This window comes from Zalophus californianus, chromosome 6 (assembly GCF_009762305.2).
Source record: "Zalophus californianus isolate mZalCal1 chromosome 6, mZalCal1.pri.v2, whole genome shotgun sequence".
In the NCBI taxonomy this organism is placed as follows: domain Eukaryota; kingdom Metazoa; phylum Chordata; class Mammalia; order Carnivora; family Otariidae; genus Zalophus; species Zalophus californianus.
In genome coordinates, this window is record NC_045600.1 from 71,800,113 (window position 1) to 71,815,964 (window position 15,852).

General features: G+C 41.8%; 2 protein-coding genes across 6 annotated transcripts in view; one reads left to right on the top strand and one right to left on the bottom strand.

The window, feature by feature from the left end:
* Positions 1-117: 117 nt before the first annotated feature.
* C6H14orf119 (chromosome 6 C14orf119 homolog) lies at positions 118-3,370 on the bottom strand. The gene is made up of 2 exons (XM_027569414.1): positions 3,220-3,370; positions 118-1,459 (listed from the first exon to the last, which is right to left on the bottom strand). The coding sequence occupies exon 2, from the start codon at positions 1,456-1,458 to the stop codon at positions 1,030-1,032; it is 429 nt and encodes a 142-aa protein (XP_027425215.1). The 5' UTR covers position 1,459; positions 3,220-3,370; the 3' UTR covers positions 118-1,029.
* Positions 3,371-3,541: 171 nt separating this feature from the next.
* ACIN1 (apoptotic chromatin condensation inducer 1) overlaps positions 3,542-15,852 on the top strand; it is a 34,250-nt gene continuing 21,939 nt past the window's right edge. For 2 of the 5 annotated variants that reach the window (XM_027569408.1, XM_027569409.1), the window contains exons 1-4: positions 3,542-3,868; positions 5,273-5,338; positions 7,525-7,636; positions 8,034-8,153. In XM_027569408.1, coding sequence (XP_027425209.1) covers positions 3,557-3,868; positions 5,273-5,338; positions 7,525-7,636; positions 8,034-8,153 — 610 coding nt within the window. In that variant the 5' untranslated portion in view covers positions 3,542-3,556. Of the gene's footprint in view, positions 3,869-4,273; positions 4,358-5,272; positions 5,339-7,524; positions 7,637-8,033; positions 8,154-15,852 lie in introns of those variants that run through there. The other 3 variants (XM_027569411.1, XM_027569412.1, XM_027569410.1) reach the window with 3 other exon arrangements.

A 15,852-nucleotide genomic window follows, 5' to 3' on the forward strand; every position in this document is an offset into this window, starting at 1 on the left:
TTTCTTGGAAGACAACTGGATGGCCAAGTGTACATTTCAGTTCTACTTTTCTCAGAATGCCTCTTCCTCTACGTATCACCTCCATACTAGCCTTGTAATGAAAAAAAGCAAGAGACATGGTTCTGAAGATTCATTCTTTATTTTGATACAAAAAATAAACCCTTCAACCTATAGAGAGTGTCACTTGTTTTAATATCACAAGCAACCTTACAGAATAGGAATCTGTTATCAGATTCCTGCTCCAAGAATATCACGTATGCTTTAGGAAAAGTCATTGCTATTTGGATTCAAACAAACATCAGCGTGAAAGGAGTAACTAATTATCTCCTTCTCCTGATTTTTCCATAATTTTACAAAATCATCGCTAACAAAGCCAATAGTTGGGATGTCACATAATTATGCCAGGATCTGGTAAGGGCAGTGAAACCAGCCATGTGAATCCAGTTAAACTATAGAAACATGACCTTTTATTGTCCTTCTCTCCTGTTTCTGGAGTAGGAAGGCTCTACTTTATAGCCCCATGGGCCAGCAATATACTTGAGTTATAATGTATAGGTTCCTTCTGGTTATACTTGCAGAAGCCACAGAATTCTTGAGGGTCTGACATGTAGAAGGAGCAAGCTAGGAGGCAGACTGCTGATCTGGATTTACTTAGATGGAAAACATTTATGCGAGCAATCCAGCTGACAGGCTGTTAACGTTGAAATAACCAAGCCTTGGGGCGCCTGGGTGGCTCAGTCGGCTAAGCATCCAACTCTTGATTTCGGCTCAGGCCATGATCTCAGGGTTGTGAGATCGAGCCCCACGTCGGGCTCGGTGATGGGCATGGAGCCTGCTTAAGATTCTCTCTCTCCCTCTCCCTCTCCCTCTGCCCCTCCCCACCCCCAAAGAAATAATCAAGCCTGTACTGGTCAACAAGTTCAGTCAGCTGATCAGGATACCATCCCTAGACCTTTAAGTGACACATTTGAAGTTCTCACAGTAAAGTTGCAACTCCATCAGCTGTGATTATCTTCTTTGTAATGCCCATCAGTCTTTACCAGCCGTAGCAGCCACTGCCTGGTAAAACTTTGCCACGAAGTCTGGCTCACTGACCTCCAGCTGCCTGACAAATTCATTGCGCTCTTGCTCAGCCCAACCTCGAAACCACTGATCCCAAAGACGTAGCTGGCACTCAAAGATACAAGGTGGTCGGTTTGCTCCAGAAACACTAAGCTGCTCCAGCCCTTCCAGCAGTGGCTGTAATTTTCCTGGCACTGCCTTAGCTACCAGGTCCTGTAGGAAACGTTCACGCTGCGGACTTGACCAACTGGCAAACCAGTGAAGAATACACTTCATCTCCTGGGAAGTGATGTAAGACATTGGGGGAGGGGAAGAGTTGGTAATACTGTCTGGTACTGAGGGTAAGGGAGAAGGGAAGGAGAGTGGCATCGAAGAGGAAGATGATTCCAGTGGCATCCTGAAACATAAAAGCACTGTTATATACTCTCTAGATAGAGTAACCAAAATACAACTTCCCAACAAGGAATCTTATCACAATCAGCATCTACAGATAAAATTACTTTTCAACAATTCAGTTTACAGGAAAACAATAGGGTACTTCATATAGGTTATTATCCAATCACCTTAGAGAAGGTAACTCAAGACTAACTTTGTTTCATACTTGCCAACCTTCCTGTTTTTCAAACTCATCACCCTCCCCAATCACTGCTTCTCTCCATTATTCTCATAAAAAAACCTAAAAATAACCAACGTATTTCTTGCTCATTCTCTGTGGCCTACTTTTATGTTCCAGGGTGAGTAAAGAAAAAATGATTAAATGTTGGTGCATCTCATCTTCCTTGAAATGAAAAAAGGTACACATTTTTTAATCTAGTACATGCAGCTGATCTGGGCTTAGATGCTAATCATTCCAGAGCTATCAACAGTGAGAAAAGAAAAAAAATTTTAAAAAATCATATATGATGAAAGAGCTGCCTTTGTAATGTGCATATAGCCTCTGAAATATGCCCAGAACTTCTTAACATCCATTACTTCCTTATATTTCCAGTAAAGCACCAGGAAAAATTGAAAAGCAGAGGGTGCCTCACCCAAAATAAGATAACACAGTAAGAAAAAATAGAAGACGTCACACGTTTATTCAAGACTGAACAAAGTCGGGGAGCCTGGTGGCTCAGTCATTAGGTGTCTGCCTTCGGCTCACGTCATGATCCCAGAGTCCTGGGATCGAGTCCCGTATGGGGCTCCCTGCTCGGCGGGGAGCCTGCTTCTCCCTCTTCCACTACCCCCTGCTTGTGTTCCCTCTCTCACTGTCTCTCTGTCAAATAAAATAAAATCTTTAAAAAAAAAAAAGACTGAAAAAAGTCTAGTCGGTTTGGTGGCTTAGGAGTATAACGTGTTACACTGCTGTAAATGTATGACAATTGATGTCTTTGCACATTTATCGATGCCCTGCCATTGATTTGCATCAGTAATGCAAATAGGTCAGTTGACTTGAATAGATTTCAAGTTCCACAGTTTGAATTTCCCTTTTTTTTTAAAGATTTTATTTATTTATTTGACAGAGAGAGAGGCAGCGAGAGCAGGAACACAAGCAGGGGGAGTGGGAGAGGGGGAAGCAGGCTTCCCGCCGGGCAGGGAGCCCGATGTGGGGCTCGATCCCAGGATGACCGGAGCCGAAGGTAGACGCTTAACGACTCAGCCACCCAGGCGCCCCCACAGTTTGAATTTTTAACAATGAAAACCTTAAAACTACTTATCAATGACCTATTTTACTGTTTTGCGTTCCTTCCGCTGCAAGTTGGGTTTGTAGTGACAAAGAAAGGAATCCCTAAGCAATCAACATCAGTTCAGTACCCCAACAGTCCAAGGAGATTGCCTTTTTCACAGCAATTCCTCCTAAGGAACTTTATTCTCTTACTCGGGTAAGGCAAAACTTTCTCCGAGTCTTGCCTCCACAGCAAACTCAAGTTCAACGATCATGAATTAGTTCACAGTCTGGGCCCCAAGGCACGGTGCTGCCACTTGCCCACTTTGGAGGCCACGAGCCTGGCATTCCAAGGACCCAAAGAGCAACGTAGTCTTAGATGGGAGTGGCGGGGATTCAGAGATTGGGAGGCGGCAGCTGTATCGGTAGCAGGGCGGGAAGTGTGCCCTGCTAGGGTTACCCGCAAACACCGAGTCTAACCCGGTCCAGAGAAGGACTTCTACCCCGCTTACCTCCCCTTTCCTCTCACAGGGCACCCGAAGACCGTCACAAAAGTGCTTAAATTCCACCAGGCGCCGCCGCTTCCATGTTTCCTGAAAACCCTAACCAGGGCCAGCCCGGCAGCCCACGCACTTCCGGTCCCGGACCAGCCCCAAACACCCAAGCGCCTCAGCGCCTCAGCCTTAGGTTCGGAGATAGCCGAGTAACTCCGATTTTGGTTATGCCAGAGTCGAGGGCTTCCGAGTACATTCGATTCAAAGCCTCGGTGAGACGAAAATAACCGAGCTCTGAAAGCAGAGCGAGGGAGGGGGAAGCGGCTGAGAGGAGGGAAAGAACTGATTGGTGCCGATGTGGAGACGGAAATACACGAGCAGTTCCGGAGGAACCCGGGGAGTTCTGAGTGGTAATCGAGGGGTTGACTATAGCAGTGGGCGGGGTCAGCTCGGTACGTTCGAAGGGCGTTGGCGGAAATTACCGAAGATGCCCGAAGCCGTCGGGACGGACCCGAGTACCTCACGCAAGATGGCGGAGCTGGAGGAGGTGACTCTGGACGGGAAGCCTCTTCAGGCGCTGCGGGTGACCGACCTGAAGGCCGCACTGGAGCAGCGAGGCCTAGCGAAGAGCGGGCAGAAGAGTGCTCTGGTCAAGCGGCTCAAAGGGGTGAGAAGTCGGCGTTGCCGGGGTGTCCGAGGGGAGCGGACCCGGTAGAGACGAGTCTCTGCCGCGGCGCAGGCGCAGTGTCCGGGCTCCGCGAGAGCTCGCTCAGGCCGCTAGCGCGAGCCTCCGGATCCGCGCGCACGGTAGTTGGTGAGGCTCGCGCTGGAATAGAGATAGCGCCGGTTCCCGCCTTAACGGCAGCGGCGCGAGCCCAAAATGGGAGGGTGCGCGCTACTCTCCCGGAGTGTCTTAAGCTCCTTCCTCCTTCCCCCACCCCCTCCTTGTTTGTGTCTGTGGTCTCGGCGCATGCGCTGCAGAAGGAGTTAAATCCCACTACTACCACCGGCGTTGCTGGCCTGAGGGGGGCGAATTGGGCTGGGTCGGAGTTAGGGGTATAGTTGGGCGGAGGGGTTAATGGGGTTGGTGTCGGTGTTGGTGTCCGGAAGAATAGGATTGGGATAGAGTAAAATGTCTACCTGATTAGATTAGGAGGTGAGATGAAGAGAAATCTTGATTTGAAGGGATTCGGTTATAGAGGGGTGTATAATTTATAGGGCATCCAGAAGCAATTTGGGCGGATAAGAGTTTGGTGAATATTGGTGAGAGAGGTGGGGCAGGTTGATATATGTTGGGGGTTTTGAATCGATTTGAGTAGCTTAGGGTGGGATCGTCATGAGGTGGGTGGATTTGTGTGTAAAGATTTGGTGTAAATGGAGGAAAGATGAGGATGTCTTGGTTTTAATTGGGGTTAATTAGGATACATGGCCTGTAATGCAGATTAGGGCTGGGTTGGCTCAAGGGTTAAATTGACAGACCGTTGCCTCTACAGAAGCTGACGGTTCTGTGTGTGGATTGGGTCAGCCATAGCTTAGAGTCTGTGGTCATTTTGCTCTATAGCCCCTTTTTTGAAATTTTTATAGTTGATAAATCTAGGTGCTACTCTGTTGGAAACAATACAAGTTCACTCAAGTAGATCTTGTCCTGGGTAACTGACCAGGTAATTCAGTTAGGCCAAAACCAGCAGCCCCCTGTTGGTTTCCTGTATTTGAAGCTGACTTGAAGTCATTTTACCTGCACGGCCAGATTTAGAAGGGGCATTAGTCAGAAGTGCAGAAGATAATAGGGACTGTAGTACTGGTTCTGTCACTGTCACTGATTTTATTACATAGCCAGGTCGATGATTTTCTCCATGTGCCTGCATTTTACATTTGTATTTTGGAGAGCAGTAACCATGGCTACTTTTAAGGGTATTCTGAAGATGAATGAGAGTTAGTAAAAGGCTTTTAGGTCCCTGGAAAAGGAGTACAGGTTAAGTGTGTATGGTTAGTCATTGCATTCACTGAAGAGATTGGGGAGGGCTGGGGGTTTATTCCCTTAGATTCTGACTTTTGCCCTTCTCTGTACCAGGCTCTAATGCTAGAAAATTTACAGAAACACTCAACACCCCATGCTGCATTCCAGCCAAATTCCCAGGTAAGAAAAAAGGTTCATTAGATAGGGTGGGCTCTTTGAATGCACAGACATATGGAAGGACATAATGATGTATACTTGATGCTTAATTCCTCACCAGTATTTTTCTAAGTTCCCTGGGTTGGAAATTTCCTCATACCAGGACGGTTGAGCTCTAATAAAGAATTCAAGAACCGAATTAGAAGAGCTATTAGTTAATTTCTGATACTTGCAATGGTATGTGCAGAAAGATGTGGCTCCAATTGATTAAGCGTAGTACAAGAATATGAAGTCATTTACTTGTCATTCATTTGGGGAAAGTAGTTGATGTCTTTGAATGTAGATATGAAGTAGACAATCAGTAGGGCAGTGTAAGAAAATACTTGCTGATCAAGAATAACTCTTGTGTTGGGCGCCTGGGTGGCTCAGTTGGTTAAGCAACTGCCTTCGGCTCAGGTCATGATCCTGGAGTCCCAGGATCGAGTCCCGCATTGGGCTCCCTGCTCAGCAGGGAGTCTGCTTCTCCCTCTGACCCTCTTCCCTCTCATGCTCTCTCTCTCTCTCTCAAATAAATAAATAAAATCTTTAAAAAAAAAAAAATAACTCTTGTGTTGAAATAGATTTTTCCAAGAATCCAATCCTGTGGAAATTATCCACCCTCACTAGTGTTAATGCTAACTATGCCCTTACTCCTAAATATCATTAATTCTTCTGTTACTTAGGGCAAGAAATTTAACCTTTGGAGGCCCTGCATTCCTAAGTTCCAATGTATAATATGAGAAAAGTTTGGACTATATCCATAGTTTTATAACTGCTCTGCTTTGGTTTTGTAGAGCTGCTTTTGGGGGCTTCCTGGGAAATATAACCTTCTTCCCAAGTGAGCAGGGGTTCACACTCCCCTCTTAATTAGGTCTACTTTTATCTTGTATATTGAGTTTCAGTATAAGATATCTTTAGAAGAAATCATTCCACAGTTTAAAAAAATAAGATTTTTAGACTTTGTGATCTCATAAGATTCTTTTCAGCTCTTAAAATCCCCTCATTATAGCATGTTATATACGTAAAGGAAAAATCCAGGTCTTCGTTAGTGCAATGTTGTGTGGCTCTGGTACTAGATGAAGTCCCAAGATACTGTGGAAAAACAAGAGAGCCTTCCTACTCCCTGGTTACCACCTCATTAAGCTATATCATAACCTAGACAGTTTACAGATGTTAAATATAAGCTTAAGAAACTGCGTAAGTTAATCAGTCTGTGTTTATATTCCTTTCATTCATTGCATTTTAGTCTTTTAAGCTTTGCTTTTATTAACGTAGGATTTTTGCAGCAAATGTATATGCTCTCTAATACATGCAACCCACACTTCATCAATGTCCGTTGAGTACCAAGAGACTCATCTGTATTTTAGGTGAAGATAAACATTTACCATGCTTAGGAAAGATGACTAAAAACATAAACGATATTTATTCAGATTTTTTTCATTTTTTTGGAGTTCTAGTAGGACTTGCTAAGCAAGAAGGTTCTGGGAGAAGGACTTGCAAAGAGAAAACTGAAGGACAGAAGAGTGCTGTGGGAGTCTGTGTTGCAAGAAAAATGGGAAAAGGGATTAAGCTCCTGGATTTTAAATAGTGTTACCAAGGATTTCTTCCCACCCAAAGAAAATGGAATTAAAACTCTGTCTAAATGCTGAACAGACATCCCTTTTCTTAATCTTTTGCTTTCATACTTTAAGTACTGTTATTTGAATTTTGGAGATGTTTGACAAAATGATTCCTGGATAGGTAGAGATTGACCTTTTTATCAAAAAAAAAAAAAAAAATGACCTAGTATGAACTAGTATTATTTCTTTTCAGTTCTTGTTATTACGTAAAGGAAAATTTAGATTGTATTTAGATAATATTTAAGATTAAAATTTTAGATTAAAAGGCATAATTTTACAGGAGTTTTGATTTTAAGCCATTTGGGCATTGCTGGTTGGGAACTGAATTAAAATTTAAGAAATTATGTGCAGTTCTTTTGGCCATCTTTTATGAATCATAGGGTTCTTTATTTTGGTCCTCAATAAGAGTAGCTTAGAAGAGGGCCTTCCAACATTTTGATTATCTTTCTTGGACTCAAATATAAGGAGGAGAACTTTGCTCCATTGAATTTTCTTCTCTGTGTTTTCCTGGTTTGTTTTCCTTGACTTCTTTTTTCCATGTCTTCTACACAGATTGGCGAGGAAATGAGCCAGAACAGTTTCATAAAGCAGTATCTGGAAAAGCAGCAGGAGCTACTTAGGCAGCGTCTGGAACGTGAAGCCCGAGAAGCTGCAGAACTTGAAGGTAAGCCCAGACTGTCACAAGGAGTTTTTCATTCTTACTCCTGTCACTGAGTAGATAGGCCTGTTTAACTAGGCAATTTCAGGAATGAGGCTGAAACGGCTACTTGCTTTGGTAGTTAAGCCAAGTGAGTTGTTTGTTTACCTTTTGTCAGGGAAGAAAACACTTAATTTACCTGTTAGAAGAGGATTCCTGCCAAGAGGAAGAATTAAAAGTAAATTAAGCTACCCTTTAAATGAGGTAGATCTTAATCCCAGGGAGTTTTTCTCTATGTACTGTGCTCTTTTTAGTATATACTCTGTGTCCCGTGACTTTGCCTGATCTCCTTCACTCCTCTACATATTCCCACATGCTTAGCCCTTCACTCCCTCCCTGCCCCGACCCAATCTGTACTTTGCAGAAGCTTCAGCTGAGTCGGAGGACGAGATGATCCATCCTGAGGGAGTGGCTTCCCTGCTGCCTCCTGACTTTCAGAGCAGCCTGGAGAGACCAGAGCTGGAGCTCAGCAGACATTCGCCCAGTACGTATCTCCCTCCCCACTGCGCTGTTTTGTCAGTCTTGCGTAGTTGGTGGGGGGAGGTAGTTAGGCCTCCATTCATGCTAAGCCTCCATTAGAGTCCCAGGGAAATTCTGTGACATTGATACTTCACATCTGTTTGTCATTGGAATTATGTCCTTTTGGAAGTCTGCTTTCATCTCTATGTCGTGTTAACCCCTCAGAGTGTTTTTTTAAGGCAGTATGATGTTTCTTCTCTTCTGTATCTCTTTAACCTTCTCTATCTCTGGATTGAGCAGTAGTCACAACTCTCTGTCATTCCTTCACCAGTTGTATAGATTATCTATTGCACATCCAGTCATTGCCCACCCCCAAAGGGGTGTCTGCTGTGGTTTATTAATTCATTCAACAAATTTTTGTTAAGTGCCTGTTGTATGCCATGCACATGCTAGGCACCAGGAATATAGTAGAAAAAAGACAAGTCTCTCCCTTAATGAAACGTATAGCCTAGTGAGGAGAGGGACATTAATGAAATTATTATATAATTAGTTACCATTGTGCTGTGTGCTCTGAGAGGCAGTGCAGAACATCATGTGAGCGTATTACAAGGAGCTCTAACTCAGTGTGTGGAGTTGGTTCAGGCAAGATTGGTTTTTTCACATAAATATTAAGCACCCAGTTTTGTATAGTATTTCAAGCAAAAGTCTATAAATGCAGCCTTTGTTTTCTAAACTATGTAAGATGGTATAGTTTTAGGAGAAAATGTATATAAGATACATGGATAGTAGGTAGATATGTTAAACCAATGTGTACGTTAAAAGTATTTTGAATCATTATTAATGTTAGTGGTCGTAGGGAAAGTGATCACTCCATATTTAATATTTTTAGAACGTGTGGAAGTTACTAGCTCTTCTGATTAATATAGAATTCCTTTTTTTTTTTTAATTTAATTTTATTTGAGAGAGAGACAACAAGCATGAGCGAGGGGAGGAGCAGAGGGAGAGGAAGAAGCAGACTCCCTACCGAGCAGGGAGCCCGGCATGGGACTTGATCCTGGGACTCCAGGATCATGACCTGAGCTGAAGGCAGACACTTAACTAACTGAGCCACCCAGGCACCCCTAGAATTCCTTTCTGAACATAGATTTTTAGAAGATACTTAATGGTAGAAGAAAAATAAGTTGTTTTAGACATCTCTTTTCTCCTCAAATACAAAAGTAGCAGAGCCTCAATTGATCCATTTTGCTCTTAGCACTCTTCCCTGATTGTAAAGCCAGGAGGAAGGAGAAGACTCTTCTAAATTAGTGTCTCTTTTCAAGTAAAAGTCAAGAGAATATTTATTGAATTTCTGCTGTATACATATCTTCATGCTAGAGTATATGGGGAGTTAGCACTTTGTAAAATCTTTTCAGGAGAGGGGCGCCTGGGTGGCTCAGTCGTTAAGCATCTGCCTTCAGCTCAGGTCATGATCCCAGCGTCCTGGGATCAGGCCCCTCATCGGGCTCCCTGCTCTGCGGGAAGCCTGCTTCTCCCTCTCCCACTCCCCCTGCTTGTGTTCCCTCTCTCGCTGTGTCTCTGTCTGTCAAATAAATAAATAAAATCTTTAAAAAAAATAAAAATCTTTTCAGGAGAGAGAAGATAATTGCACTTAAAGCCAACAACAGAAGATGATGTGTTTTAAAGTGACATAAATAGTGCAAACAGACTATAAAAATATAGAATAAAAGTTCTCTGAGGACTAGAGTGATTAGAGAGAGCTTCATGAAGAAGGTGTGGGATTTGAGCTGAGCCCTAGAAATGAGTAGGATTTGAATTGGTCCAGAGGAGACAAGAGAGTATTTTTAGGAAGGAACAAAAGCATAAAGATAGGGATGAATGTGATATTTTTAAAGGATAGGTAATAAACGAATCTAGCCAGAGTAAAGTATTCTTTCATATTCAAGAGTAGTCAGAGGAACAATGAAAAAGGTACATTGGGATAATATTGCAAAGGGCTTTGAGTATCAAGCCAATGAATATGAGATTTTTTTTTTATTCTAAAGTAGGGGGGAAACCATTGAAAATTCTTGATAGGAGCATGATTTGTTGAGGAACTCTCTTTAAAAAAAGAGTCTCTCTCTCAGTTCTAAATGTAATTTGAAATGAAAATGAAAAATGGATCCTGAAATAGAAATAAGGTTTCAAAAGCAAATAAAGATTTAGAATAAAGGTAACCAGTCTCTTCAGTCCTTTTTGTCATCAGCTGGACTCTCCCTGTGGCGGTAATTGATGAAGTGGGGACAAAAACAGGTCAAAGAAGGGGAAAGATGGAGGCGAAAAATAGAAAAGATGAATGTAGTAAATTGTAGAGTAGCTAACAGTTGCCATTTGTGCTCTTCAGTGTACTCTCTGCCATAAACTTTCTTACCTCTGATCTTGGCTAGAATATGAATCTCATAGATGTGGTACAAAATTTGGTCAGGGTCCTAAATGGAGTGGTAGTGGGAGTTCTAGCGGTGTTTAGTTGGATCAGTGGTAATGCCTGGAGTTTACCCAGAAAATTAGATTCTTTCAAAATGTGCGATGTTAGGGCGCCTGGCTGGCTCAGTTGGTTAAGCGACTGCCTTCGGCTCAGGTCATGATCCTGGAGTCCCGGGATCGAGTCCCGCATCGGACTCCCTGCTCGGCAGGGAGTCTGCTTCTCCCTCTGACCCTCTTCCCTCTCGTGCTCTCTATTTCTCTTTCTCTCTCTCTCAAATAAATGAATAAATAAATCTTTAAAAAAAAAATACAAAATGTGCAGCGTTAGTCTGCCATAGGCCAGTAAACTATTGGGAAGCCAACTTACTTGGATGTTTTGGGGGTTTTCTCTAATTAGGATTTTCATTAAAGGAAGGTTTTTAGTAACAGTTTGCTAATCAGTAGTGGCACCTGAGGATATTTTTTTTGGTATTAAACTGTTTTTAAGAATATGGCTTCCTGGGCCCTACCCCAAGAATCTCAGGGAATGTGAGTCCTGGGACGACACATTTTTTTAAAGTCCCCTAGTAGTTAGTTAATCAACTCAATTTGTGAATGACTAACTGAAAGAATAACTTTTCAGTATTGTAATTAATCAGGATCTTTGGCTTATATTCCAGCAACTTCCTGTTTATGTGCTATAGACAAGACCCCAAATAGGAAGAATTGGTTTATAACATCCTTCATGGCTCTCCTTCTTGACTTCTCTTTCTACCACTTTCTTCAGATTTTTCTTATGCGTTGGGAGACAGTATCCATCCTCCATAGTCAGAAGTATAGACTTGCCTCTAGACTGTGATTGGTTGTGCAGAAATTCTTATTGCTATGAATTATTTCAGAAAGAGTCCAGTCTAGGAAAATAGAAAAACATTTAAAAATGGCTATCAGTATACAGATTCTTTAACAAAGGTATAGCTCCAGGGGATTTTAACCAGCCTTTTTCTTATAGGGCATATAGTCCTCATTCCTTTTTCTCTTACTAAATCTGGAAGCTGAGAGTCTAGAGAAATGCTAGATAAGTTACTCAGCTAAAATGAGTCAGATTTAGGTTTGGTGTCATTGCCAGGTCTCCATTCTCTTAATTCCTGCTGCTTATTCGTATTCAGGGATTTGTTTTCTAGAATGAAGACACTACTTTCCTATATGGCCCTTATAAACATTCTTCACTTCTCTACTGTCTAGCAGCCTGAAGCCTTCTGACTTTGGAATCTTGGAAATCCTACACTTAGCCTCGCTTTTCTTTTTTTTTTTTAATTTTTTTTTTTAATTTATTTATGAGAGAGAGCACGAGAGAGGGGAGGGTCAGAGGGAGAAGCAGACTCCCTGCTAAGCAGGGAGCCACATGTGGGACTCGATCCCAGAACTCCGGGATCGTGACCTGAGCCGAAGGCAGTTGCTTAACCAACTGAGCCACCCAGGCGCCCCTACCCTTGCTTTTCAACGCCTGAAATATATTTCTTCACTTGCAGTGGCTCCACCCTTTGGTGAAGGTGCTCAGTTTCTACACATCACATACTATTAACATTTGTTTTAAGACATTTAATGTGGCCATGTTCCCGTTATAGAAGATGTCACCTTTCCCAGAAGCTTGTCTGCATCACATCAGTTCCTTACAGGGAGCTAGAAAGTGATTCCTCATTTCTTCTTGTTTTTTTCTTCTTTATATTTTGTGTTGCTTAGAAGTTCCTCTTTTATGTCTGAAGGTCCCCTCCAGTTGTCATTTTTTTTGCAAAACATTCATGACGAAAACTTTCTGAATAGCCCACATCTCTTTGATGACTTAAGTGCTTCCAGAGAAGTAATCATCTAGAATCCTATCACTGCAGTTTTACAGCATCAAAACAACATTATGATCCAATAGAAGAGCATTCAGCTTTCAGTAGGTGGAGAAAGAGGCTATTTGCTTGTACATACCTAATTTTAAAATCACAACTCCAGAACTCTTTGACTTGTTTAACACATTTATCTCTGACCTACTTCATAAAACATGTCTTTCCCACCGCTTAAAATCACATGTATTTATTCAGAGCGTATGGATGCTTATGGAGAGCTTGTTACTCACCACAAAGCATCTTTAGTATGGCTTTAGATATGTGCATATAACTCTTGTTTTTAAATTAAAAAGAAAACAGCATGTTTCTTAGAACTTGCAATGATAGGTAGGGATGCCTGAGTGGCTAATTCGGTTAAGCATCTGCCTTCTTAAGCATCTGCCTTCCGCTGAGGTCATGATCCCAGGGTTCTGAGATGGTGCTCCACATTGGGCTCCCTGCTCAGCAGGGAGCCTGCTTCTCCTTCTCCCTCTGTATGCTACTCCCCCTGCTTGTGAGCGCCTGTGCGCGTGGATGGACACGCGTTTTCTCTCTCTCTCTCTGTCAAATAAATAAACAAATGAATTTGGAATGATAAAAGCCAGTACTTGGGATGACTAGCCTATAAATTTTAGCTGTTCATAGGATTTGAAGAGTATATTTTTTCTCCAGAGAATAGGATTTTTTTATCCCTTTAAAAATACTTATTTTCTTATTACAAAAAGTAGTATGTATTTATTAAAGAAAATTTGGGGGTTCCTGGGTGGCTCAGTTGGTTAAGCGACTGCCTTCGGCTCAGGTCATGATCCTGGAGTCCCAGGATCGAGTCCTGCATCGGGCTCCCTGCTCAGCAGGGAGTCTGCCTCTCCCTCTGACCGTCTTCTCTCTCATGCTCTCTCTCTACCATTCTCTCTCTCTCTCAATAAATAAATAAAAATCTTTAAAAAAAAATTTGGAAAAACTAGGAAAAAAACCCAAGTTTTTAAATCATTCATAGTCTCACAAACTAAAAAAAAACCTCAGTTGATACTTGGCTGTATAATTTTCCTCATCTTTTTTTGTCTGTGTAAAGGTTAAAATATCTGCAATATTCAGATCATTATTGTTCCTCCAACCTAGTTAACCTCTTTTTTTTTTTTTTTTTTTTTGTAAGAGAGAGAGTACGCAAGGGGACAGGGAGGTGCAGAGGGAGAGGGAGAGAGAGAATCTTAAGCAGGGTCCACACCCATTGTAGGAGCCCAACGAGGGACTTGATCTCACACTCCTGAGATCATGATCTGAGCCGAAATCAAGAATCCAATGCTTAACCAACTGAGCCACCCAGGCACCCCTTCTTTTTTATTTATTTTTTAATTCTTAAGCATCTGGATAATTTTAAGACATTTTTTTTTAATTTTTATAAAAACATCCAACACGGGGTTTGAACTCACAACCCTAAGATCAAGAGTCACATGTTCTACCAACTGAGGCAGCCAGGCACCCCCCAAGACATTTTTTTAGAGCAGTTTTAGGTTCATAGCAAAATTGAGAGGAAGGTACAGAGGTTTCCTGTATGCCTTCTATTCCCACACGTGCATAGCTTCTCCCATTATCAGCATTCCCCCATCATTGTGGTACAGTTTTTAAAATTGAAGAACCTACATTAACAAGTCATAATCACCCAAGATCCATAGTTTACCTTAGAGTTCACTCTTCAGTTGTATGTTTTATGGGTTTGGACAGATGTGTAATATGTACCCATCATTCCAGTATCATACAGAATATTTTCCGTGTTGTAAAAATCCTCTCTGCTCTGCCTGTTTGCCCCTCCCCCCAGCTTCTACCTTTTTTTCTTTTTTGTTAAACTATAAAAATTGCTTATTTTAAACTTGTAGAGGAACTTTATCTAAAATTAATGGAAAACAGATTTTTTTTCAGTTTTACTCATTTTGTAAAAAATCTATTCCGGGTTATTTAATTATGAAATTATTACTGATACTACAATCACATTATTTATTAATTCCTTACAGATTATTCCTCAGTGTTTGTTAGAGAATCTGGCCTGTTACTATATATCCTAACCATAGATCCTGTACACACACCCATAATGCAAGTCTTTATTCAATAAGCCAGATATGAAATGGTATATATTCAGAGATCCTGTGAGTAAAGTGATCATGGAGTAAAGTTTTACAAAACATGTGCAGTCTTTTAGTTCATTTTATGTTTCTTCTTTTAGTTACAGAAGCAAAGACTAATTCATTTTAGATTGTTGGGATATAGAAGTAAGACTTTGGGTTAGAGCCTACACCATCTGTTTTATTTGTGCCAGTTTAGTGTAGGACATGGTTTTGTGGATCATTTGAGCCTTTTGTACCATATTAAAATTGAGCCCAATCTAACTAAGTATCTGGAATATACTCATCTTGAGGCTGTTTTCTAAACTGATTTCTCATCAATATTTGCATTGCTATTTTGTGTAATTTTTTTTTTTTTAAGATTTTATTTATTTATTTGACACAGCGAGAGAGGGAACACAAGCAGGGGGAGTGAGAGAGGGAGAAGCGGGCCTCCCGCCAAGCAGGGAGCCCGATGAGGGGCTCTATCCCGGGATCCTGAGATCATGACCTGAGCCGAAGGCAGACGCTTAATGACTGAGCCACCCAGGCGCCCCTATTTTGTATAATATTTTAATACTGGTAGGAAACTTAGAAATCTTTCAGTCCGTCGCTGCCTTTTTCTTGGTCAAGACATTTAGACCCAAATTGGTGTGTTTTTGTTTTTGTTTTTGTTTTTTTTAGAGAGTGAGAGCAATTGCAGGAGAGTGGGGAGGGGCAGAGGGAGGAGAGAGAGGATCTCAAGCAGGCTCCACGCTCAGTGCAGAGCCCAATGCGGGGCTCAATCTCATGACGCTGAGATCATGACCTGAGCCAAAATCAAGAGTCGGACGCTTAACCGACTGAGCCGCCAAGGTGCCCCAAGACCAAATTGTTTAAGTGATTTATGCACAGTTGCCTTCCTTCATGGAATGTGAATAAAATTTTTTTTCCAGTTTTACATGGAGTTATTATTTGAAACGACCTAGTGTGGTTGTTTTCAAGCTTTCTTGAACTTATTTTTCCTTTCAAAAAGACATCTCACCTTGAGCTCTTTATATAAAAACATAATTGAGAGGGCCCATTTCTGAAGCCCTGTCCAGTGGCTTGAAGTAATTTCTAGAAACTTTAGGGCCTAAAAACAATTCATTTAAGTACTTATCTCATGAGATTGTCATTTCGCAGATTGGTTTGTTAATCATCATATTTTGTTCAAAACTACTAGTGGTAGCAATAGGCAATCCAGAAAAATGGTGACAACATTTTATAGAAATAAGAGGCACTTTGTACATCCCTGCAAGACAGTTTGAAGCCCCTGGTAGTTATGAAGCACCGGGTG